We start from the raw sequence: 19747 nt of genomic DNA, 5'->3' as shown, positions 1-19747 counted from the left end.
AGAGCAGTGTTTACCAACCTTTTTTGGACTCGCCCGCCTCCCTCCAGGCAACATCTCGCGGCACACCAGGCAACATCTCGCGGCACACTAGTGTGCCGCGGAACACCGGTTGGGAAACACTGCTCTAATTTACGAGGGGTTGTTGTCAGTCTCACATCCAGCAGGGCCAGTGGTCAGGGATGATGGGAATGCTTTTGAATTCTGGTGCTGGAGGAGAGTCTTGAGAGTCCCCTGGACTGCAAGAAGATAAAAACTCTCCATTCTGAAGGAAATCAGCCCTGAGTGCGCACTGGACGGACGGATCCTGAAGCTGAGGCTCCAAGACTTTGGCCACCTCATGAGAAGAGAAGACTCCCTGGAAAAGACCCTGATGTTGGAAAAGATGGAGGGCACAAGGAGATTGGGATGACAGAGGACGAGATGGCGGGACAGTGTTCTTGAAGCTACCAGCATGAGTTTGACTAAACTGCGGGAGGCAGTGGAAGACAGGAGTGCCTGGCATGCTCTGGTCCAGGGGGTCACGAAGAGTTGGACACGACTAAACAACAACAACAACAACCCAGTGTACTGCTAGTTTCCACCTAACCCATGCCTTAATGTTCAGTCGCTTTTATTGTTTTATAATTTATAGAAATATGTAAAGATCACTTAATCAGAAAACTTTCTTAGTTGTGCAGTTAATAAGCTAGAAAGAAAACACAAAAGCAGCAAAACTTAAGAAACAAAGATAGTTAACTAAACTATACTGCTACGCTACACAAGTTTCCTAGCTGAAGTCCTCTCTCCGCCGCCTCCTCAAAAAAAGGTCTAAAACAACAACAACAGTTTTATTAACAACAACAGTTTTATTATTTGTACCCCGCCCATCTGATTGGGTTGTCTTGACACTGAGTTGCACCCAGTGCTTAGTCCTCAAAGCAGACCCATTGGAGTCAATAGACATGACTAGTATAAGAATAAATTCATTAAACAAACAGCTTAGGCTCATGAATTTCAATCAGGGTCTACTCTTGAGTAAAACATAGTTCTACGAAACCCGCCGTGTCCGACGAGAACCGGAAGTGGCCGCTGGCGATAACGGCTCCCTATCCTACAGACCCACCTCCCCTTTTTCATTCTTGGCCATGTGAGTTCTGGCAGGGAGGCGTCACGTGGTTCCTTTAAGAAGGCGGGGTCAGGTTGCGAGGGGCGGGGTAAGAGTGCGAAAGCGCGCCGGGATAAAGCCGAAGAGCGGGCGGGCGGACTCTTGACGGACAACAGCAAAGGGGGCGTGGCCCGGCCTCCCTCGCCGCCGCCCGTCACGTGACGCGGGCCGAAGCCGCGCCGCGGCCCTCCCTCCAATCCCCGCGCGCGCGCGTCACGTGGTGGGGGCAGAGGGGCGGCCCCGCGGCCGCGTTGGGTTAGTTGTCAGTGTGTGTGGCGGCGGCGGCGGCGGCGGCGGCGGAGGAGGCGGTGGAGACTCAGGTAAAGTTGGCGGCCGCGCCGGGAATTGCGCGCGGGCCCTTTAAGCGCCGGCCCCGCCCCTTCCCCCCCACCCCACCATATCATAATAATAAATTCCTTCTTTAATACATACTTATATATGTATATCTATATTTTGTGAGGGGATTTTTTTCCTTCCCCTCCCCTGGGCTTCAAAAAAGGAGCTTTCCGTGGAGGGTGAGTAGAAGGGGGAAAGTCCGGCCGGCAGGAATTGTTCCAGGAGGCGGTGGAACTGCTGGGCCTTCCGAGGGAGGGAGGGGGCGAGGGCGGGGGAAGGGGGCGTGAGGAGGGGAGAGTTCCGGTCCCGAGCGCCACCGCGGCCTAGTCGGCCAGAGCGAAGCCGGGGACTTGCGTAGCGCGCCAGGCTGGGCCAGGGAGGGGCTGAGTCAGGCAGAACCAGGCGGGACCGATCCCCCCCCCGCTCAAACTTCTTCGAGGTCGATCCTTTCCCCACAACCTCTGGGTAGGTAAACTACCCCCCTTCTTCTTACTATGGTTATTACTCTCATCACTATTTTTAAAACATTCCTCCTTCTCTTCCTCGCCCCACCTTGAGGCCCTCTGGGCTGTTTCCGCTTCCAGAGAGCTCCGTGGACCGGGGAAAAGAGAAAGAGGAGTCTTTCTTTCCAACTCTCTCCTCCCCCCCCCCCAACCACCACTCTAAATCCTTTACCGCAAACACAACCCCACCCTTGACTGCAAGCTGATCCTTCTTCCCGGACAAACAGGCCTGGGGGGAGCTTCCTGCGATCGAGGTGGGGGAGACTTTTCTTTTCCTCTCTAGAAAGCCGGATCCATTGTTCGTTCCCCCCAAGACCGCTTGTTTCTCTCTCCCCCGCTCCCCACCAGGATGTAAAAAGCTGGTAAATCTGGCTGGTGGCGGTGGGGAACTGTGAGAGTTAGACGACTTCTCTTTTCTGTCCCCACCGCCCGCAGATCTGTAAACATTCCCCAAGTAGCCCTTAAAAACCTGCACGTGGAAACGATTTAAAAATAAAAAAGTCAGGGGAGGAGAAGAGAAAGTTCCTTGGTCTCCTCTTCTTTCGTTTTTTTTTTGGGGGGGGGGGAGAAACAACAGCTTGTGCCAAGTTTGCAGCAGTGTGAGTAACTCTGAAGCTAGGTTGGGCTCCTTCTAGCTGCAGTCCTTTGGGCACTGAAGTAAAGAGGTAAACTCCATTGTACAAAGCGGGACTACGGCGGATGATTCTTATCAGTGGCTACAAGTCATCATGGTTATATATTTTGTCCCATATCAAAGGCCTCTGAATGTTGGTTTCCTGAGGACCGGTGCTGCTGTAACTTCAGAAGATGAGTCTCATTCGTGGCTACAAATCATCATAGCTCTATTATGTCCACCCTTATCAAAGGCCTCTGAATACCAGTTTCCTAAGGGTCAATGCTCTTGTGCTGATGCCCATCTTGTGGGCTTCTCAGAAGTGTTTAGTTGCCACTTTGAGAACAAGATGCCGATGGGCCTTTTTCCAGATCTTGCAAGACTCTTCTCACCTTATTACTTTGTAAGTTTGAGCTGCTAGTGCATCCCTTACTATAAAGTTACCTCATGCAAGTGGTACTTAACTTCTGAATAAATTGTTAACTGGCTATGAAACTTCCCCCTTTATTATGCTAAATAATTTTCTGGACTGTTCCTTAAACTCCTAGCTGCGTCCTTGGATTTTAAAAATATTTTTGGATACTGCCCTTCCTTTAAAGAATTCAGGATGTGTTACCTTCCTCTATCTAACCCTCACTGTTTTTGCTTGAGGATGAAACAGCATAACTGGCCTTGGTGAACATTGTGACCGAACGGTGTTTCGAATCCAGGTCTCCGAAGCCTGTGTTGCACTGGTGCTGAACTTCCTTATCAGATTACTCTTGCAACTTTGTCTAGGACACTTTGCGAAGACCTCTGGTGCCAGGCAGACAGATGGAGCACTGAAAGAACCAGGATTCCCTTGGTGCCGGAAGCTTTCAATCCAAAGGGTGTGGTGTTTACGAAAAGAGACTTTCAAATACTGCAGAGCTTCTTCTTGTCCTGCCTTTAAAAGCTAACTACCACCATTCTCCTGAGGATTCTTTCACTCAGTGGGGTTTGCGTAATGGTGTTTCTGCTGGTATTGCAGGACAGCTAGCTCATTTTTCCTCAAACCTTGGGAGTTTGTGTTGATCTCCGTCACTCTTCTCTCATCACTGCCCCCTCCGGCCAGGCCATCTGCTCCAAGTGACCAGTACCATTTCTAGGGCCTCCACTTTCCACATGGCCATTTCAGTTGAGATTTGGTGCCTTTGAGAAAGCTGACTGCCTGCAACTCCACGGCCAGTCCTTGCTTATCATGCTGCTTCTGCCTCCCATCCTTCGAAAGGCCCTCTTTTTGTGTCAGAGAACTTGCATCAACACAGCACAAACACACATGGTTCTGCTGTTCTTGCTATTCAGCATCTTCTCTTCTGCCTGGCTTCTTCTACCTAAGTTCTTGCTTCTCAGAAAGTGATTCTTAATAATGTACATTTCAATCCTAACCATGCCTACTTTAGGAGTGATGAGGTCAATGAGGCTTGCTCCCAGGTAAGTGGGTTTAAGTTTGCAGCTTCTGTGCTTTTAAAAGACAGTAGATGGAACAGTTTAATCCTTGGAGCAATCCCTCTATAACCTAGGCTGCTGTTAATTTTTGTCTCGCGAACAAGGAACAGAACCAGTGAGTGACTGCTTTGTTGTTTATTTATTTGTTTTTCCTTTCTAAGGCTTGGGATTTGTGCTAATATTCCTTTTCCCTCCCTTGCTCTTTAGAACAAGTTGTTGGACTTCAGCTCCCATCAGCCTCAGCATGCCCAATGGTTGAGGGATGATGGGAACTGCAGTTTAGCAACCTCTGCAGGGCCAAAGGTTCTCCATCCATGCTTTAGGAGTTTAAGGGCTCAGGCATCACACAATGAAAGTCAACACTTTTTTCCATTATGTCTCTCCTAAGGCAGTTCTTGTAACTAACCAAAATAATACTCTAAACCTTTTCATATTGAGAAAATAGAGTCCAGCAGATAAGATCCTTTTTAGGTGTTGTTACTACCACTACTACTAATGAATAAATCATATTTACAACTAAATATATATATACTGCTGTAGACACAAAACAAGTTTCAGGGTTAAGGTGTATAGCTTTTTGTAAAGTGTGTTTTCATTGTGATCTCCTGTGCAGTCCAGTCCTATGACTCCAAACCACATCTCACTGACTTCAGTGGCGCTAAATCGCAGAAAACTGCACCCTTAGGTACAAAAAAATGTTTTGCTAAAGGGAAAGTTGCTTTGGTTTTTGTGTGTACCTGTGTTTTATGTCTATAGCTGTGAAGTTTGCCTGCTCAGGTTGCCAGAAGCCCAAACACCCTGTCAGCATCACTGGCCTTTCCCAGTATCTATTCTCTCCAGCAAACAATAACCATCTTTCTTGTTGCTTTGTTCTTAGGATCTTGGAGTCCCAGAAGATGCTTTGTGGGACCAGATCTCTTCTTTAATGTGGTGGTATTGATCACTAAAAAGTCTGTCAGACCCATGGCAGCCTTTCCTTCAAACCTACAAAAAGAAGACTGCATATTGCTCTGGGAGACTTTGTTTGGAACACAGAAAGCTACTCAGTCCATTAGTCCAGCTAGCTCAGTATTGCCTCCACACTGGGTAGCAGTAGCTCTCTGTGGTTTCCAATCCTACCTGGGATTAAACCTGGGGTCTTCTGCTGGAAAAGGATGTGAAGCAGGGCTTTGAGGCATCTGAGGAACTTTTTCTTAGTGTAATGATTAAGCATTCAAGCTATGAGCTGAACATCAGCAGTGCTCTTGATTATCTTTGATATTATGGGGTGTCAGATATTTAGGAATAAATTTCCATTGGGAGAGCAACACTGCCTTATCAATTCGTACTGAATAGTAATAATAGGAATCCTAGCACTGACCAATCTTACTAATTATTTTAAAGATAGTTGAAGTAGTGTGGCTGAAAGGCTTTGAGTATTGTATAAATATTGTTTCTAATGTTTAATTATCCTGAGTGAACTGAAACCAACAGCTTTTCATCCTGGCCCAAACTGTGATCTCGGATAATAGTGGCTGTTCTCCTTTAAAGAAACCCATCACATCACATCCTTCATCTCTCTTTATTTTCTTTAGCTCTCTATATCAGTATTTTCAGGCTTTCCCCTGCACACAACTTATCTGGACCTTTCTGTGTTCTTTCTGAGTTTCTTTTCTCTCTCTGCAAAATCTTCTCCAGCTTATCAGTGAGTTTCCGTAGTGTCCAGTCTGGTGTGATTATGCTGTTTAACTCTTATTCTTGATGGTGCAGTGATCTGTAGGGACTGAGAAATCTAGTTGGATTCTCTCCAAATTCCCAGCTGTGGGTACTGAGGGCACCTGGATAGACCCCTCTAAGCCCCCAGACTTGTGTGGGAATGAAACTTCTTGTATGGAAGCAATGGACAACTATAGATTTCTGTCATTGACTCGAAGGCCTACACACGTATAAACAGGAAGTTTATTCCACCCACGAGATGGAAGCTGCTGGCGTTGTAATACAGGAAGTGCACTGAGGCTCCTTTTTATGCCAACTCAGGGAGGTGTTTATGGTCAGGACCTGAGCATAAATAGCCCCACAGTGCTTCCCTTGGAAGGCCCTGTAATTTATAGGGACCGAAAAGGAGTGTAGGGGAAGAGAGCCACCTCAACGTCATCTGAGTATTTTGAAGCTGCATTATACATTAACTAAGGCCTTTCCTGCCTGCTGCCTGACTTCCTCTAACAGACAAGCTCAGTGCTAGAAATTAGCCAGGCGCCAGGTGCGTTTTGCGACTGGTGCCGGTCCAATTGCAACAACCACATGGAGGTCTCTGGGTGCTGGGCTAGCAACTGACATCTCCATCTGGCTGGCCCTTCCAGTTTTCTTAATCAGGTAAGCAGAAGAGCTTATTTGTGGCATTTAGATCCCACCCTTTTCTCCAAGGAGTCCGTGGTTCACCTCCCCCTCCTCAGTTAATCCCTACAATGGCCCTGTGAGGTAGGTTAAGAGGTTGCAACTGACTCAAGGTCACCCAGTGAGCTTCATGGCTGAGTGGGGATTGAACCCTGATCTCCAAAGTACTAGTCCAACACTCTAACCACTACACCACACTGGCTTCCTAGAGTCCTTCTGCTACGGGGCAGCTCTATAAATTAAGTAGGTAAATAAATACGGGGAAAGCAAAATGTCACTTACAAAAGGATCTGAAATATTTTCTTTGAAGATTGAACTTGTTATAATCTGGATTGTTTTATTTGATGTTTTAATGTGTTGTCAAATGTTGCTTTGGCTTTTTTTCTTTAAGATCTAGAACAGTATAGAAATGAAATTAATAATAATAACAAATCTAGACATGCCATTGTGGTGACCGCAGCCTAGGTTTAATTGCCATTTGGCGATTAGCTTATATATCTGAGTTTGGTCAGGCTGGCTCTACCTGCTACCTGGGACCCTTAAACCTTGTTTGCTGGGGACTGAATCTAGCACCTTCTGTGTGTGCAAAGCATGTACCGTATTTTTTGCACCATAACACTCACTTTTTTCCTCCTAGAAAGTAAGGGGAAATGTCTGTGCATGTTATGGAGGGAATGCCTACGGGTGGCATGCCTACGGATTTTCCTCCTCTAAAAGCTACGTGCGTGTTATGGTCGGGTGCATGTTATAGAGCGAAAAATACGGTATGTGCTCTGCAGTCTGTCTTGTGTCCAGCAGCAAACAAAATGTTCATGTGGGGCAAGCAGGCCATAATGCTTGGTCCTCAGTTGCCTGTGGCTGTAGTCCATACATGAGATAAGAGTGTACAGGTAGCATGGACCCACCAATGGGAGTTTTTGTCCCTTGTTCCAGACCACTTTGTAACTTTGTCTGCCACTCCTGTGCTCAGTTGCCCCCAGCATGCGCCGCTAAGGATCCCAAGACCCACGTGATCCGCTTGCCCACGACTCCCATCACCTGGGAATAATTGCTGTGTTTTCGTGGTCATTCTGCATGTAGATGCCAGAATTCCCTAAGGAACAGTAGGCAGTTGTTGGAGAAAGCCTATTTTTCAAGCATGCTTTCCTTTCTGGTGGCCCCATAGAACTTTGTTCTTGCATTGGTGTGAGAGAAATGGTTTCCTTCTCTCTCTGTCCTGCTCTCCCGCAATCTCTGTTGGAAGCACAGTACCCCTATTGCATGGATGTGGCCCTTGGGACTCTTCCAAGACCCTGCCACTGCTCTGTACCCTGTTCAAGGGCTTTTCCCTGGCTGGAATGTACCATTTAACTGTGGCAATGCTTCTTGCCTAGCTGAATATAGAACGGTGTGTAGAGATCTCTGGTTCTTGTGTGGTTGGACTGTCGCCTACTGTCTTAACGCCTTTGGCCCTCCAGAGGTTGTTAGACTTCGGTTCTTATCAGTCCCAGTCAGCACACCTGTGGTTAAAAAGGTAACGGGACCCCGACCATTAGGTCCAGTCGTGGACGACTCTGGGGTTACGGCGCTCATCTTGCTTTATTGGCCAAGGGAGCCGGCATACAGCTTCCGGGTCATGTGGCCAGCATGACTAAGCATGTTCTGGCAAACCAGAGCAGCACATGGAAACGCAGTTTACCTTCCCGCCAGAGTGGTACCTATTGACGTGCTTTCGAACTGCTAGGTTGGCAGGAGCAGGGACCGAGCAACGGGAGCTCACCTCGTTGCAGGGATTCGAACCGCCGACCTTCTGATCGGCAAGTCCTAGGCTCTGTGGTTTAACCCACAGCACCACCCACGTCCCCACACCTGTGGTTAGGGAATTGTAATTCAGTAGCATCTAGGAGTCAAAACATCTCCCCGTCCCTGATATAATGTTAACAGTTGCATGTGTTACTCTGCCCATATCTTTCTCTGGCCCTGCAAATGTGGCACCTGGAAGGTTGTCTGTGAGGGAATGTGGCACTTGAACTGCAAAAGTTTCCTCGCCTTCATCCCTACTGCAAGAAAAAAATATCAATATTTAGTTCTGTTGTTTCTGTTCCCCTGCAATCACCTAGTATAAACTCTGGATATGCTTCAGCCCATGGAGTACCAGGGCCTCTTTACTCTCCCAAATGTTTTTTTAAAAACAGAAGGAAGGGGAGACTGATGAAAAAACTGTCCCCCCACTGGCCACAGTGTCTTGTTAACTCATGGGGGGGGGGAATTGTCATTTCTAATAGAACCCATCGTTTAGTTGGATTTCTTTGTATCGGATTTGGTCAGCATTGGCCACTGTGAATAATAGCCTACTAACGAACTTAGGAAGTCAGGTCATTAGCTCATCCAGATCAGTAGTGTCTACACTGACAGGCAGCAGCTCTCCAGGGTTTCAGGCAAGGGAGCCTTTTCCCAGCATGACCTGGAGATTGAAGCTGGTGCCTCTGAGTTATGGTCCTCCTCTCAAACTTATTGGGTGTGGGTTTTATGAAATGTATGCTTTCTTTGATCCCTTGCATTCGTAGGCGTTCTTGGTTCAATGTATCTTCCAGAGTGCAAATTTCCAGAGTGTTTGGGCCACTGTTTTTAGGCAGGGCAGCACAGATTTATGAGGACCTCTTCTTGCCACTTTATAAAACTTTGCTTCATTCTTGTTGAAAACTGCTGTGATTCTTGTTGAAAACTGGTGTGGTTTTGGGGCCAGAATCTGAGGACGAGGAAAGACCCTGCTTCAACCTCTGATCTTGCGAAGACGACTCCCTGGTTACCAGCTCTGAGGGTTGCTGGATGCAGCTCAGCCTGAGAATGTCGCTGCCCTGCTCTGCGATGCCAACTTGTCAAAGTTCCCTTTTTCTTTTCTTTTTTTGTTGCAACACCAACCTGTAACTTTCCATTGGTCATGGAAACTTTCCTTGAGGAGATGGGTTTTATCAAAGGCTTTTTCACCCAAAGCTGAGAACAAGCTTGGAACTCTCCCCTTTGAGAACTGGCGTGCGTCTGAGGGATTTGAGGAGTGGACTCTGCGCCTGGGACATGCGAGTCCTCGCAAGCTGATGCTTTTAAGAAGGCAATTTGTACCAGGATGTGGGGCAGAACTGGGAGAAAGAATACTTGACCCCTTGACTTAAGGCTGGGGTGGCCAACTCCCAAGAGGCTGTGATCTACTCACAGAGTTAAAAACTGGCATCGATCTGGCAGTTCAGGTCAAAGTTGTTGAGCTTCTTTGGGGGGAGCCAGTGATCTGCCACTGGGTGTGATCTACCGGTAGATCATGATCTACCTGTTGGACATGCCTGACTTAAGGGATCAGGAGTTGGTTCTTCCGTGTTAATCACAAAAGGGGATGTGTTGGCAAAATGTGGCTGGGCCATCTGATGCTCGTTTCCTTAAAAAAAACCTTTTCTTCTTCTTCTCTCCCCTCCACAGAGTTCTACCTTGTAAATACTGTTATTTGTATATACTGTAAATGATGACATCGGTGGGCACTAACCGAGCCCGGGGAAGCTGGGAGCAGACGCAGAACCAGGCACAGCACAAACAGAGGCCACAGGTGAGGGCGGAGCAGGCCAGGGTGTCCATGGAAACCAGTTGGCTTTGGGAGGGGAGGAGTCCTCTTGGCTCCCTCACCTTTTCCTTTTTTCCGTTGTGACTAAGAGCACGCTGGCCTAACGTCTTTCCCACGAGACAAAGGGAAACTCCTCCGCACCCTTTCGGGCTGCTCTTAGTTTGCATGCTTAGGAGCTGAGGCAAAGTTCTGGCTTTGTGGGCAAACACAGGAAGAATCGGAAGGAGAAGGGAAGACCTTTCTTACGCTTCTACCTTTTTAAAGAGAAAAGAGTGTTCAAACTTTCTTGATACGTGTGGCAGGTGAAAGGACTAATTTCCCGGCCACTGACGCTGAACCTGTTGGGATATCTGGATAAAACATCTGGTTGCCTGGGCGGTGAAAAGCTTTTGAAACCTCCCCCATTGATAAGCCCAACCAGTTGCCTATCATTCATTTTTATTACAGTTTTCAAACGTTTGGGTTTTTTTCAAAGAGGGGAAGAGAGATTGTAAAAGGGGACAATATCTTATCCTTTCTGTTCCAGAACCTCTGCTTTTCCATTAATCTGCATTCCATGGAAGCATGTTGTGCTATTGATATGTATAAGAAATAGAAAATTAATACCAGATTAATAAGAGAGGTGAACATAGAGAATTTGAGCTCTCACGTTGATAACCACAACATGCCTTTATCCTTGTTTAACAGAGATCAGAAAAGACACGATGGGAGAGAATTTAAATAAATCTCATCCCTACTTTAGACTGCACTTTGGATCCTCACCCTTAACTGAGGACTAAAACCTCTCAGTCTTGGTCCGAGTGTGTTAGTCCCAGTGTATTTGTACTCAGCTTCTTAGCCAAAAAGCAGAGCAGTTTACACAAACCAGTCCCTGCTCCTTGGGTTTACAAGGGTTAGTGAGAGAAGAAGCAAGCTCTGGTGCAAATTCTTAAAGTTACAGTTCTGAATAACGTAGTTATATAGTTGTGTCTGTATGAGAAAATTCCCCCCCCCCCTATCAGCTCTGAGCAGGTGATTAATATCTAAGCCAGTAGGGCAGGGCTTTACGCAGCTCTTCCCTCGTAACTTCATAGTGGGAGCTTTGTTGCTTTGCCCTCCTCCCTCACTGATGTCTGTGGCTGCCTGGCCTTGGAAGTACCCAATTCAGATCTGAGGGCAGAGCGAACGGCAGTGTCAAGCTCATTCTTTACTCAGGCAGCTTCCCTGCCCCCGGCCAGACGTCCCAATTACAGGGCTAACTTGTTGTCTTTCTGCCCTGTTTCATTCTAACACTTCCACCTCCGGCCCCTGTCTCCACAGGCCACTGCAGAGCAAATCCGACTTGCACAGATGATATCCGACCACAACGATGCTGACTTTGAGGAGAAAGTGAAACAAGTAAGTTTTTGGGGATGCTGGAGGATATGAGGAGAGGGGAAGACTCTTTCTCCAAGGAGAGTGTGCCTTTTAACTCCTTGCCCTACCAGCTGTCTTTGATGTCTCCTGGGAGAGAGGAACACGAAGGACACACTCATGGCTGCTTTGGATAGCTTGAGGGAGGCACTCAGGTTCAGGGGTTTGAAGTCCCGTGACTGGTGACAGGTCCCAGCCGAGTTGACAGGTGGCCTTATCCTTTGTTGCTTCTCCCTCGGCAGCTGATCGACATCACAGGCAAGAACCAGGATGAGTGTGTCATCGCCTTGCACGACTGCAATGGGGACGTCAACAGAGCCATCAACGTGCTGTTGGAAGGCAACCCGGACACGGTAAATCTGTGGCTTTGCAGGCTCGGCTAGCAGAGTGGCGTTGCGGGTTGCAAAGGCCTTTTTTATTCTCTGTTGGGCATTGGGGAGGGGAGAAGGGCAGCCCATGTATAGACCCCATGTCTCAGAAGATGAGGCAGTTCACAGCCTACTATCTGTGCTAGACTACAATTCCCATCATCCCTCATGACTGGCTGTGTTGGCTGCAGCTGATGGGAGTTTGAAAAGAGAGAGAGAGACCCAGGAGAAAAGCTGACAGAGTGAGGCAGATCTGCAGAGGGCAGGTGTTGAAAAGTCAGGTCACGGGGCACTATGAAATCTGTGTAGGATTCTGCGGTTTAAATTAAAGTTAAGTTGTGGGTCTAAGGCAGGCACGGAGAACAGCAGCCGAAGGGGCTTCATGCCCCACTCCAGGCCTCTCAGCTTAGCCCAGGGGTCAGCAAACGTTTTCAGCAGGGGGCCAGTCCACTGTCCCTCAGACCTTGTGGGGGGCCGGAATATTTTTTTTTGGGGGGGAGGGGGAGTCAACAAATTCCTATGCCCCACAAATAACCCAGAGATGCATTTTAAATAAAAGCACATTCTACTTATGTAAAAACACACTGAGTCCTGGACTGTCCGCGGGCTGGATTTAGAAGGCGATTGGGCCGGATCCGGCCCCCGGGCCTTAGTTTGCCTACCCATGGCTTAGCCCTTGGAACACTTCCCAGGCCACACCGCTCCCTAGCCCTGCTTGGCATCCCAAGCATTTGTGGGTGGCTGGAATGTGTCCTTGAGCTCTGATAATGCCTCTCATCTGTATGGGTGACAGAGGGGGGGTGTTTGTACATTTATTACGCACCCACTTTTGCCTAACCCTGGCATGTGGCCCTTGGAAGGTTCCCCAGGCGGAAATGCAGCCCTTGGGAAGAAACAGGTTTCCTACCCCCAACCTGAGAAGCCTGAGGATGACTCACCTGTTCATCTGCCCAGGCCCAAATCTTGCGGTTCTCCTCTCCTGACATTCACGGCCCCCTCTGCATACTGCTTCTAGTTGGCAAAATATTCTGCTGCCTTCACTCCAGTGTTGATTCCTTCTATGAATTCTCATTTTAGAAATGTGAAAAAATGAAACCTGGTTGATGCAATTATGCTTTCTGCCCCCACCTCCCCCTCAAAAAATGTCCAGAACTGAACTGGAATTTTAACTCTAGTCGATATCTAGCAGGTTTTTCTTTCTTTTTTCCAATGAAATTTTTATTTTCCCAAATAAAACTTTATAAACTTTTAAAAGCAACAACCGGTTCTACAATGGTTCTACAATACCATCTTTGCAACTAATCTAAAATGTACGAACACACCCGGTACACTGTTTTATAGTGGTCAGCACAAGTATATGCATCTTTCCTGTTTGAAAAATAATATTTTTTGTAAAGGAATATTTTTTTTAAATAAAATGACAGTCACCAACTTCAATGAAACCTGTAGAATGTTTCTTGCATGCATCTGTGAAATTGAACGTGTGTTATGTGCGTGGAGAGTGGGAATAAATCTTGCCTCTCCCTTCGCAGCACTCCTGGGAGATGGTTGGGAAGAAGAAGGGGGTTTCAGGACAGAAAGACAGCGGGCAGACGGAACCCAGCGAAGAAAGCAAAGAGAACCGAGAGAGGGAGCGGGACTTCAGCCGGCGACGAGGTGGATTGCCAAGAAGGGGCCGAGGGACGAGCCGCGGAAGAGAGTGTACGAGTCACGACTTTGTGTGGAATAGCTGCCGGTGTGGGGTGGGGCAACGAGATGAGAGGAAAGGTAGCAGATAGTTAAAACCTCACGGCTAGAGATGTGCAGCATGGGGGCAGTTATGGCTTCCCTGTCTTCCCTGTTGTACCTGGCATTGCCGTGCACGGAGCTTGAAAAATAACAGTCACATTTTGAATTCCTGCTCCAAACTTCCTTTATTTTTTAATAGTTAGCTCTGCTTGGGTGTCAACAAAATGTTTCAAACATCCTGGTGTTTTGGGTAATTGGGATCCTTAGGGCTTTTTGTTTTTTAAAATTGAGGCCTGTTTTATACAAATGCCATTTCACAAGCCAACTGTGAAGATGTGTTTTGCTTGGGTGTTTGTATCTTCTTTAAAACAACAAAAAAGACCACCCAACCCCCTTTACAACATCTGTTTTGCAACCTATGGATTGTATTTTATTTTCATCTAAAGACCATGTATCTCCATTTCTTTAAAAGCAGATGGTTCGTTCTAAAGACCCTCAAGGGAAATTGAGGACGCTGAGTCTGTAAAATTTAGACACGAGCCTATTGCAGGGCAGGGCTAGGAAAACTGGAACGGTGTGGCGTGGGTTGCTTCTCCTGCAGTAGAGGAAGGGGATCGTGTGTGGGTTGTCACCGCCCATCTCTCCCCTGGCAGGAGGTTGAACTTCCGAGAGGGTGCACCTGGTGGGCAGGGCAGACCCTTGGCAAAGCCAGCTTCTGCCAGCTTCTCTGCAGCTCGCCCAAGAATCCTTAATTCATTCAGCACAGCACTCAAGCCTTGCGCCCCCCCCCCCAATGCACTCAACACACTGGAAACTTACTAGTGTGGTTTTGTGTCTTCCAGTTCGGGGCCAGGAGAATGGACTGGACAGTGGCAAGACAGCCGGACCCACTGGAAGAGGCACAGAGAGAGGGCGACGAGGCCGCGGGCGAGGCAGAGGTGAGAGAGTCGGCTCAGCAGCCTGGATAGCTTTTACAAAGAGGACTGGAAATTACCATGGAGGATACTGCTGCCAGTGGCTATTTGGCACGGTGGCTGTTTTCTCCCCATACTGTCGGAGGCAGGGTGTCTCTTGATAACCAGTTTCTGGGAATCAAGTGTGGAAAGTGAGACTTTCAGGCTTCCCTTGCTTAGCTTGTCGGCTTTGAGAACAGGATGGATCAGATGCACTTTTTGTAAGACCATAAAATCAGGTGATTGAGTGGTGTATAGAATTAAGTATGGTGTGGAGGAAGTTGATCTAGAGAGGTTTTCCTCTCTTAGCACTAGAATTCAGGCTCATCAAACAAACGTCGGAAGACTCAGGACAGACAAAGAATAAATAAATCCTGATTTAAAGTGCCTTTGAATCCATCCCTCCTGCCGTACGGTGGGCTGCATACCAGTAGACCCTTTCTGGCTCCTTCATAGCCATAAAGGGGGGACAGCGTATGCTACAGCAAGTCTTGGCATCGTTGGCCAGCTGAGTCCTGCAGCTGTGATAGCTGACTGGCTGCCTCCGGTGATCAAACAAACGAGGTGTTTGATTCCTAATCCGACTGCACCTGAAAGCAGGCAGGGGAAGCTTTTTCAGCCTGGAAGTTTCATTCCCACATAGGGAACCTTCTGGGGGCCACAGTGCCCCTCAACCCTGGCCCTCAACCATGCCTGCTGCAGATGGTCAGAGTTGGGAGCCCAATAACTGGAGGGTCGCAGGTTCTCCACATCTAGAATATCCCACGTTCTCCCACCTTCGTTGTGGATTTGAACTCTGGCACTAGTCCAGCTCTCTGTCTCAATTTGGTACCTACAAGGTGGGTGGTTGTATCAGTAGGCTCATTTTTGTTTTGCTTTAAAGCAAGGCTGGGGCCCTCTGTCTCTGCCCCCCCCAAGTTGTTGGGGGGCTGACTTACATCATCCCCGACCAATATCAGCGATGCATGATGGAAGTTGTAGTCCCATCCTTGGTTCAAAGGAGTGAAATTGGTGGGGGAAATAAGAGATGGGTGAAGATAGAAGACACTTTAAAATCTGGTTTAGTTTACCTAGAGGTGCATCCCGGGTTCAGTAAGGTTTTAAAGCTGCCTGTTTTTTTTGTTGCAGGTGGATCTGGAAGGCGGGGAGGAAGGTTTTCAGCCCAAGGCATGGGGTAAGCTTCGCAGCCTTTGTCTTAACTCTATTCTTGGGTGGGGTGGGCAGAGCTAGAGAGTTTATCTGTGACCAGATGACACACATCTGTGGCCTGGATAGGGGGAGGGAAGAGACTAAAGGGTCAAAGCTGAGATGTACGCTCAATTCCCCTTTCCTCACCCACCCTGTCTTCCAGAACTTTCAACCCCGCGGACTATGCCGAGCCCACGAGCACGGAAGAAGGCTACGGGAACAGTAACAGCAATACATGGAACAACACCGGGAGCTTTGAGCCGGACGACGGCACGAGTAAGTGACCTGGGCGCTTTCTGCTGCCGCAGTTTGGGGCCAGAGTTCAGCACCTGTCAGTAAAAAGGCCAACAAGTGGGTCCCCTTCAATACAGCTTGCCTTTCTTCAACATAAAGGGTTGCATTTTATCAAGTCAGCTTGTTGGTCCAGCCATCCCAGTATTGTCTAGGCTGGTTGGCAACAGCACTCTGGGTGTTGCAGGTAGACACCTTCCCCAGAGATCCCTTTATGTCAACACAGCTCAAAGCTGTAGTCCAATAACAGCTGGGAGCCCAACTCCCATCATCCCTAGCTAGCAGGACCAGTGGTCAGGGATGATGGGGACTAGCCCAAAAACAGCTGGGGACCCAAGTTTGAAAAACACTGTTATAAATGGAGACTGGGGGTGTGGGGAGAGAACCACCATTCCCAGCACATGACCTGCCATGCTCCTGTGTGATTGAAGTCGCCCAATTCTGCCACCCAGAGCCACTTAATGCCTATCCAGTTGCCCCATCATGCCCTTGCCCTTAAACCCAGCCATTTTACTTGTGCTTGATGCTGTAAAGAAAAAAAGGCTGGTTTTATTTCTGTTTAAAACTGCTTTGGGTTGCGGTTACAATCCACGTTAAGCGCTTCAGATCCGTTTTCGTATTTTCGATTGCAAAACCTGTGGGGAAAGTTGCATTGGAGTTTGAGGGTGTACCTGGCAAGTCCTAGTGCAGGTACCCTGCAAGCCTCTGGACTCCCAGCTCCCATCTTCCCTGAGCTTTAGCCACACTGGCTGGGGCTGGTGGGAGCTGGGAGTCTCAGCATCATCTGAATGCATCCCATCAGCTACTCCTGGTCTTTAGGGTGTGGTGGTTAACCTCCACTGGGCAGGGGTGAGTTGGGTCCGCCAGCCTATGATTTTAACGAAGGTTTCCCAAAGCTTTTGAGAGGGAAGAGAAATAATCTCCACCCACCACTCCATTGCACACCCTTTCCATCTCTTTCGGCGACAGCATAACTTTAGGGAACTAAAGTTTTAAATGCAGGAAGCTGCCTTCTAATGGCTTAGACCACAGCTTCCCAAACTTGGGTCTCCAGCTGTTTTTGGACTCCCATCATCCCTAGCTAGCAGGATCAGTGGTCAGGGATGATGGGAATTGTAGTCCCAAAACAGTAGGGAGACCCAAGTTTGGGAAATCCTGGTCCATCTAGCTCAGTACTGTCTACACTGACCGGCAGGCACCCCCCTCCCAGGGTTTCAGGCAGAGGGGGGCCTTTCTGCCAGTGCTACCTGGAAATGCCCTTGGGGATTGAACCTTGGATCTTGCCTCTGAGCTCTGGCCTTCCTCCATAGAAGAAGACAACAATGTCTTTCTGCTTGGACAAAAAGACCACTTGAGGTTTTTGAGGGAAGGTTCCCTTACCTGGATGTGCAGTAGAAATGTAGAAGCGGGGAGAGAACTGCAGTGTCTTAACTTTTCTCTTGGAAGTAGATCCCGCCGTTCTTTGTGTGTCCTGAGCTAAGAAAGGGGGACTGTTAAAAGTTGTCGCTGGAAGGGGACGACCCTTTTCATTGGCCCCCAAGGAGGGTTTACTTGTCCACAGTGTCTACAGAACGCACTCCTCATTTCATACTCCCATGATTAGTTTGTAGTATTAAGTATATTTTTTTAATTTTAACAATATCCACAGGTATGGTGGGCGGCAGAGTAGTCTTGGGGTGGGGAAGGGGGTGGCGGCAGCAGCAGCGGCAGAATCGCCTCGCTTTTCTCATTTCTTAGAATACAAAACCGTTTTCACTGTTTTTACCCCGTTCTTTTTCTTTCTTTCTTTTTTTCTGTTTCTTTTCAGGAGTTGATTACATTAGGGGTGAGGGGTCAAATTATCCCCGAAAATTTGACACTGCTCCTGGTACGAGAAATCCAGGTGCACTAATTGCCCGGGATCTCTTTATTTATAAGTTGGAATATATCTGTGGATATGTCATTGTCTCGTTCCTCCCACTCCACAACCCCTGCCCTCCTCCATCTCTTTCCATCTTCGTTTGGTTTCATTTAATGAATATGTGTACGTTCTTGCCTGTGCTTTTACTAACACTGACACCCCACCCCACCCCGCCTTCCCCCACACCTCTGTGTTTTTAAGGGGAGGCGGGCTTTGGGCTTCCATGTGTTGTGTTTTTCTGTGTTTGGGGCGGGTGGGGAGATGAGTTTGCTTTCCTGGCTGTTTTGATTGCACCCTCCATCGGCTGTGGCTGCCCCTGTTGTGGTTCCCCTCTCCTGGCTCTTTAAAGCTCTTGCATCTTGATTCGAAGGCCAAGTTTCCTTGGGACATAAGCTCAGAATGGCCTTGTCAGTTCAGACCAAGGAGTCCATCTATATTTCTGGGTTTTTTCTGGGGGGGGGGGACCAGCTAGGTGCCTCTGTTGGGCTCTCACAAGTGGGACTGAAGGTGACAGTCCCCCAGTATCTGGCATCCACAGGTACACTGCCTCTAAACACAGAGGTTCCATCTAATTGGCCTTCTGGGGAGCCAATGATGAGGCAGTTTCTGCTGCAACGCCTTCCTCAAGATCTACAGATGGTTCGTTTGCAGTTCCAACTGGTGGGTAGTTAACACTGGTGGGTTCTTACAATCTCCTGGTGGATCGCTGGCCAGTTGTTGGCAGGCGGCTGAGATTTCTTTCAGAGAAGGTTGGGCAAGGCCTTGGTCTGATCCTGTGAGGCCATTTCTTATGTTCGTAAGCAAGAGCGCAGACTTGGGATCACTGAAGACAGGTTAGGGATCACTTGACCATGAAGAGATCCTGAGTTAATCCCCTTCTGCAACTTCTAAAAAACTCACCGATAGCCTGACTTGCGGGTGCAGAGGGGGGGGGGAATGGACTATGAAGAGGAAGCAGTCCTGCTACACAAGTTGGGTTTGCTAGCCATCCAGGGACCAAGTATGTGCAGACTTCTGCAGATTTGGCGAATGCTGACAGGGTGTTGAATCTAGCGAAGGTCTTGTGTGAGTAAAACCGCTCAAGCTGGCCCAGCGGAATTTCTCCTGGCACGCCACCTTGTTCTACTTTTTTTTGGGGGGGGGGGGAGTTGGAAGAAACCCCAGAGCAGATTGGGGAGGTGGGGGGACGTGAGTGGCAGGACTCCCAGCTTGCATCATCTCTGGCCCTTGGCCTTGCTGGCTGGAGCTGATGGGAGTTGGGAGGCCCTGGGGGTTACGCACCTGGATTAGACTGAGAGAGAGAAAGTGTGGGACTGCTCCAAGGTCTCTCGACTAAATGCCTGAGAAGCGTGGGTGTGGGTGGGTGTACTTCAAGTCCCCTGGTCCAACTCCCAGCTGTAGTGCCTTGCAGAGTTTTCTTTTCCCCCCAGTTTCAAGTCTTCATATCTTTTCCCTTGCGCTTTTGGCTAATGGCGCTATGTGGGTTTTTGAAAAAACAAAACACACCTTCAGGAGCCAGCAGAGTGTATGCATGTTTTTAAATGCCCATGGTCAATAAATGAAGATTTCAAGGAACAGGGAAGTGACCTGAACAGCAGCATGGGGGGGCAGGGGGCTTTTTTATTTAGTAAACGTAACCTTAAAACATGGGAAAGAAATGTATCTTGGCTTGATTCAGCTTTTTCTTAACCATTTACCCAACCTGCCTCTTTGAGATGGTAAAAGACCTGCCTTTGTTTTCATAGGGCTGAAAGCAGATTTTTGCAGGGGGGGAGACATCCGAGCCAGTCTCTTGCAGGACGCACGAGCATCGTGTAGTATTGAGTTATTTATACACTGCTTAGACACTGTTGTAATTAAGCAGTTTATAAATCTGTAAGAACACACATGTGTGCAGAAACAGAA

The 19747-nt window shown here is 48.2% G+C and overlaps 1 protein-coding gene across 10 annotated transcripts in view; it reads left to right on the top strand.

The window, feature by feature from the left end:
- The first annotated feature begins 1338 nt into the window (after window positions 1-1338).
- UBAP2L (ubiquitin associated protein 2 like) overlaps window positions 1339-19747 on the top strand; it is a 50301-nt gene continuing 31892 nt past the window's right edge. For 5 of the 10 annotated variants that reach the window (XM_081173488.1, XM_081173491.1, XM_081173487.1 and 2 more), the window contains exons 1-9: window positions 1339-1464; window positions 9884-10007; window positions 11322-11399; window positions 11657-11767; window positions 13315-13483; window positions 14353-14448; window positions 15592-15637; window positions 15815-15927; window positions 17750-17824. In XM_081173488.1, coding sequence (XP_081029614.1) covers window positions 9924-10007; window positions 11322-11399; window positions 11657-11767; window positions 13315-13483; window positions 14353-14448; window positions 15592-15637; window positions 15815-15927; window positions 17750-17824 — 772 coding nt within the window. In that variant the 5' untranslated portion in view covers window positions 1339-1464; window positions 9884-9923. The remainder of the gene's footprint in view (window positions 1465-9883; window positions 10008-11321; window positions 11400-11656; window positions 11768-13314; window positions 13484-14352; window positions 14449-15591; window positions 15638-15814; window positions 15928-17749; window positions 17825-19747) is intronic. The other 5 variants (XM_081173494.1, XM_081173493.1, XM_081173492.1 and 2 more) reach the window with 2 other exon arrangements.

The sequence above is a fragment of the Podarcis bocagei genome (genome assembly GCF_964188305.1).
Source record: "Podarcis bocagei genome assembly, chromosome: 16".
Lineage (NCBI taxonomy): Eukaryota > Metazoa > Chordata > Lepidosauria > Squamata > Lacertidae > Podarcis > Podarcis bocagei.
Note: the sequence above shows the minus strand (reverse complement) of the source record. Positions and strands in the feature narration are given on the sequence as shown.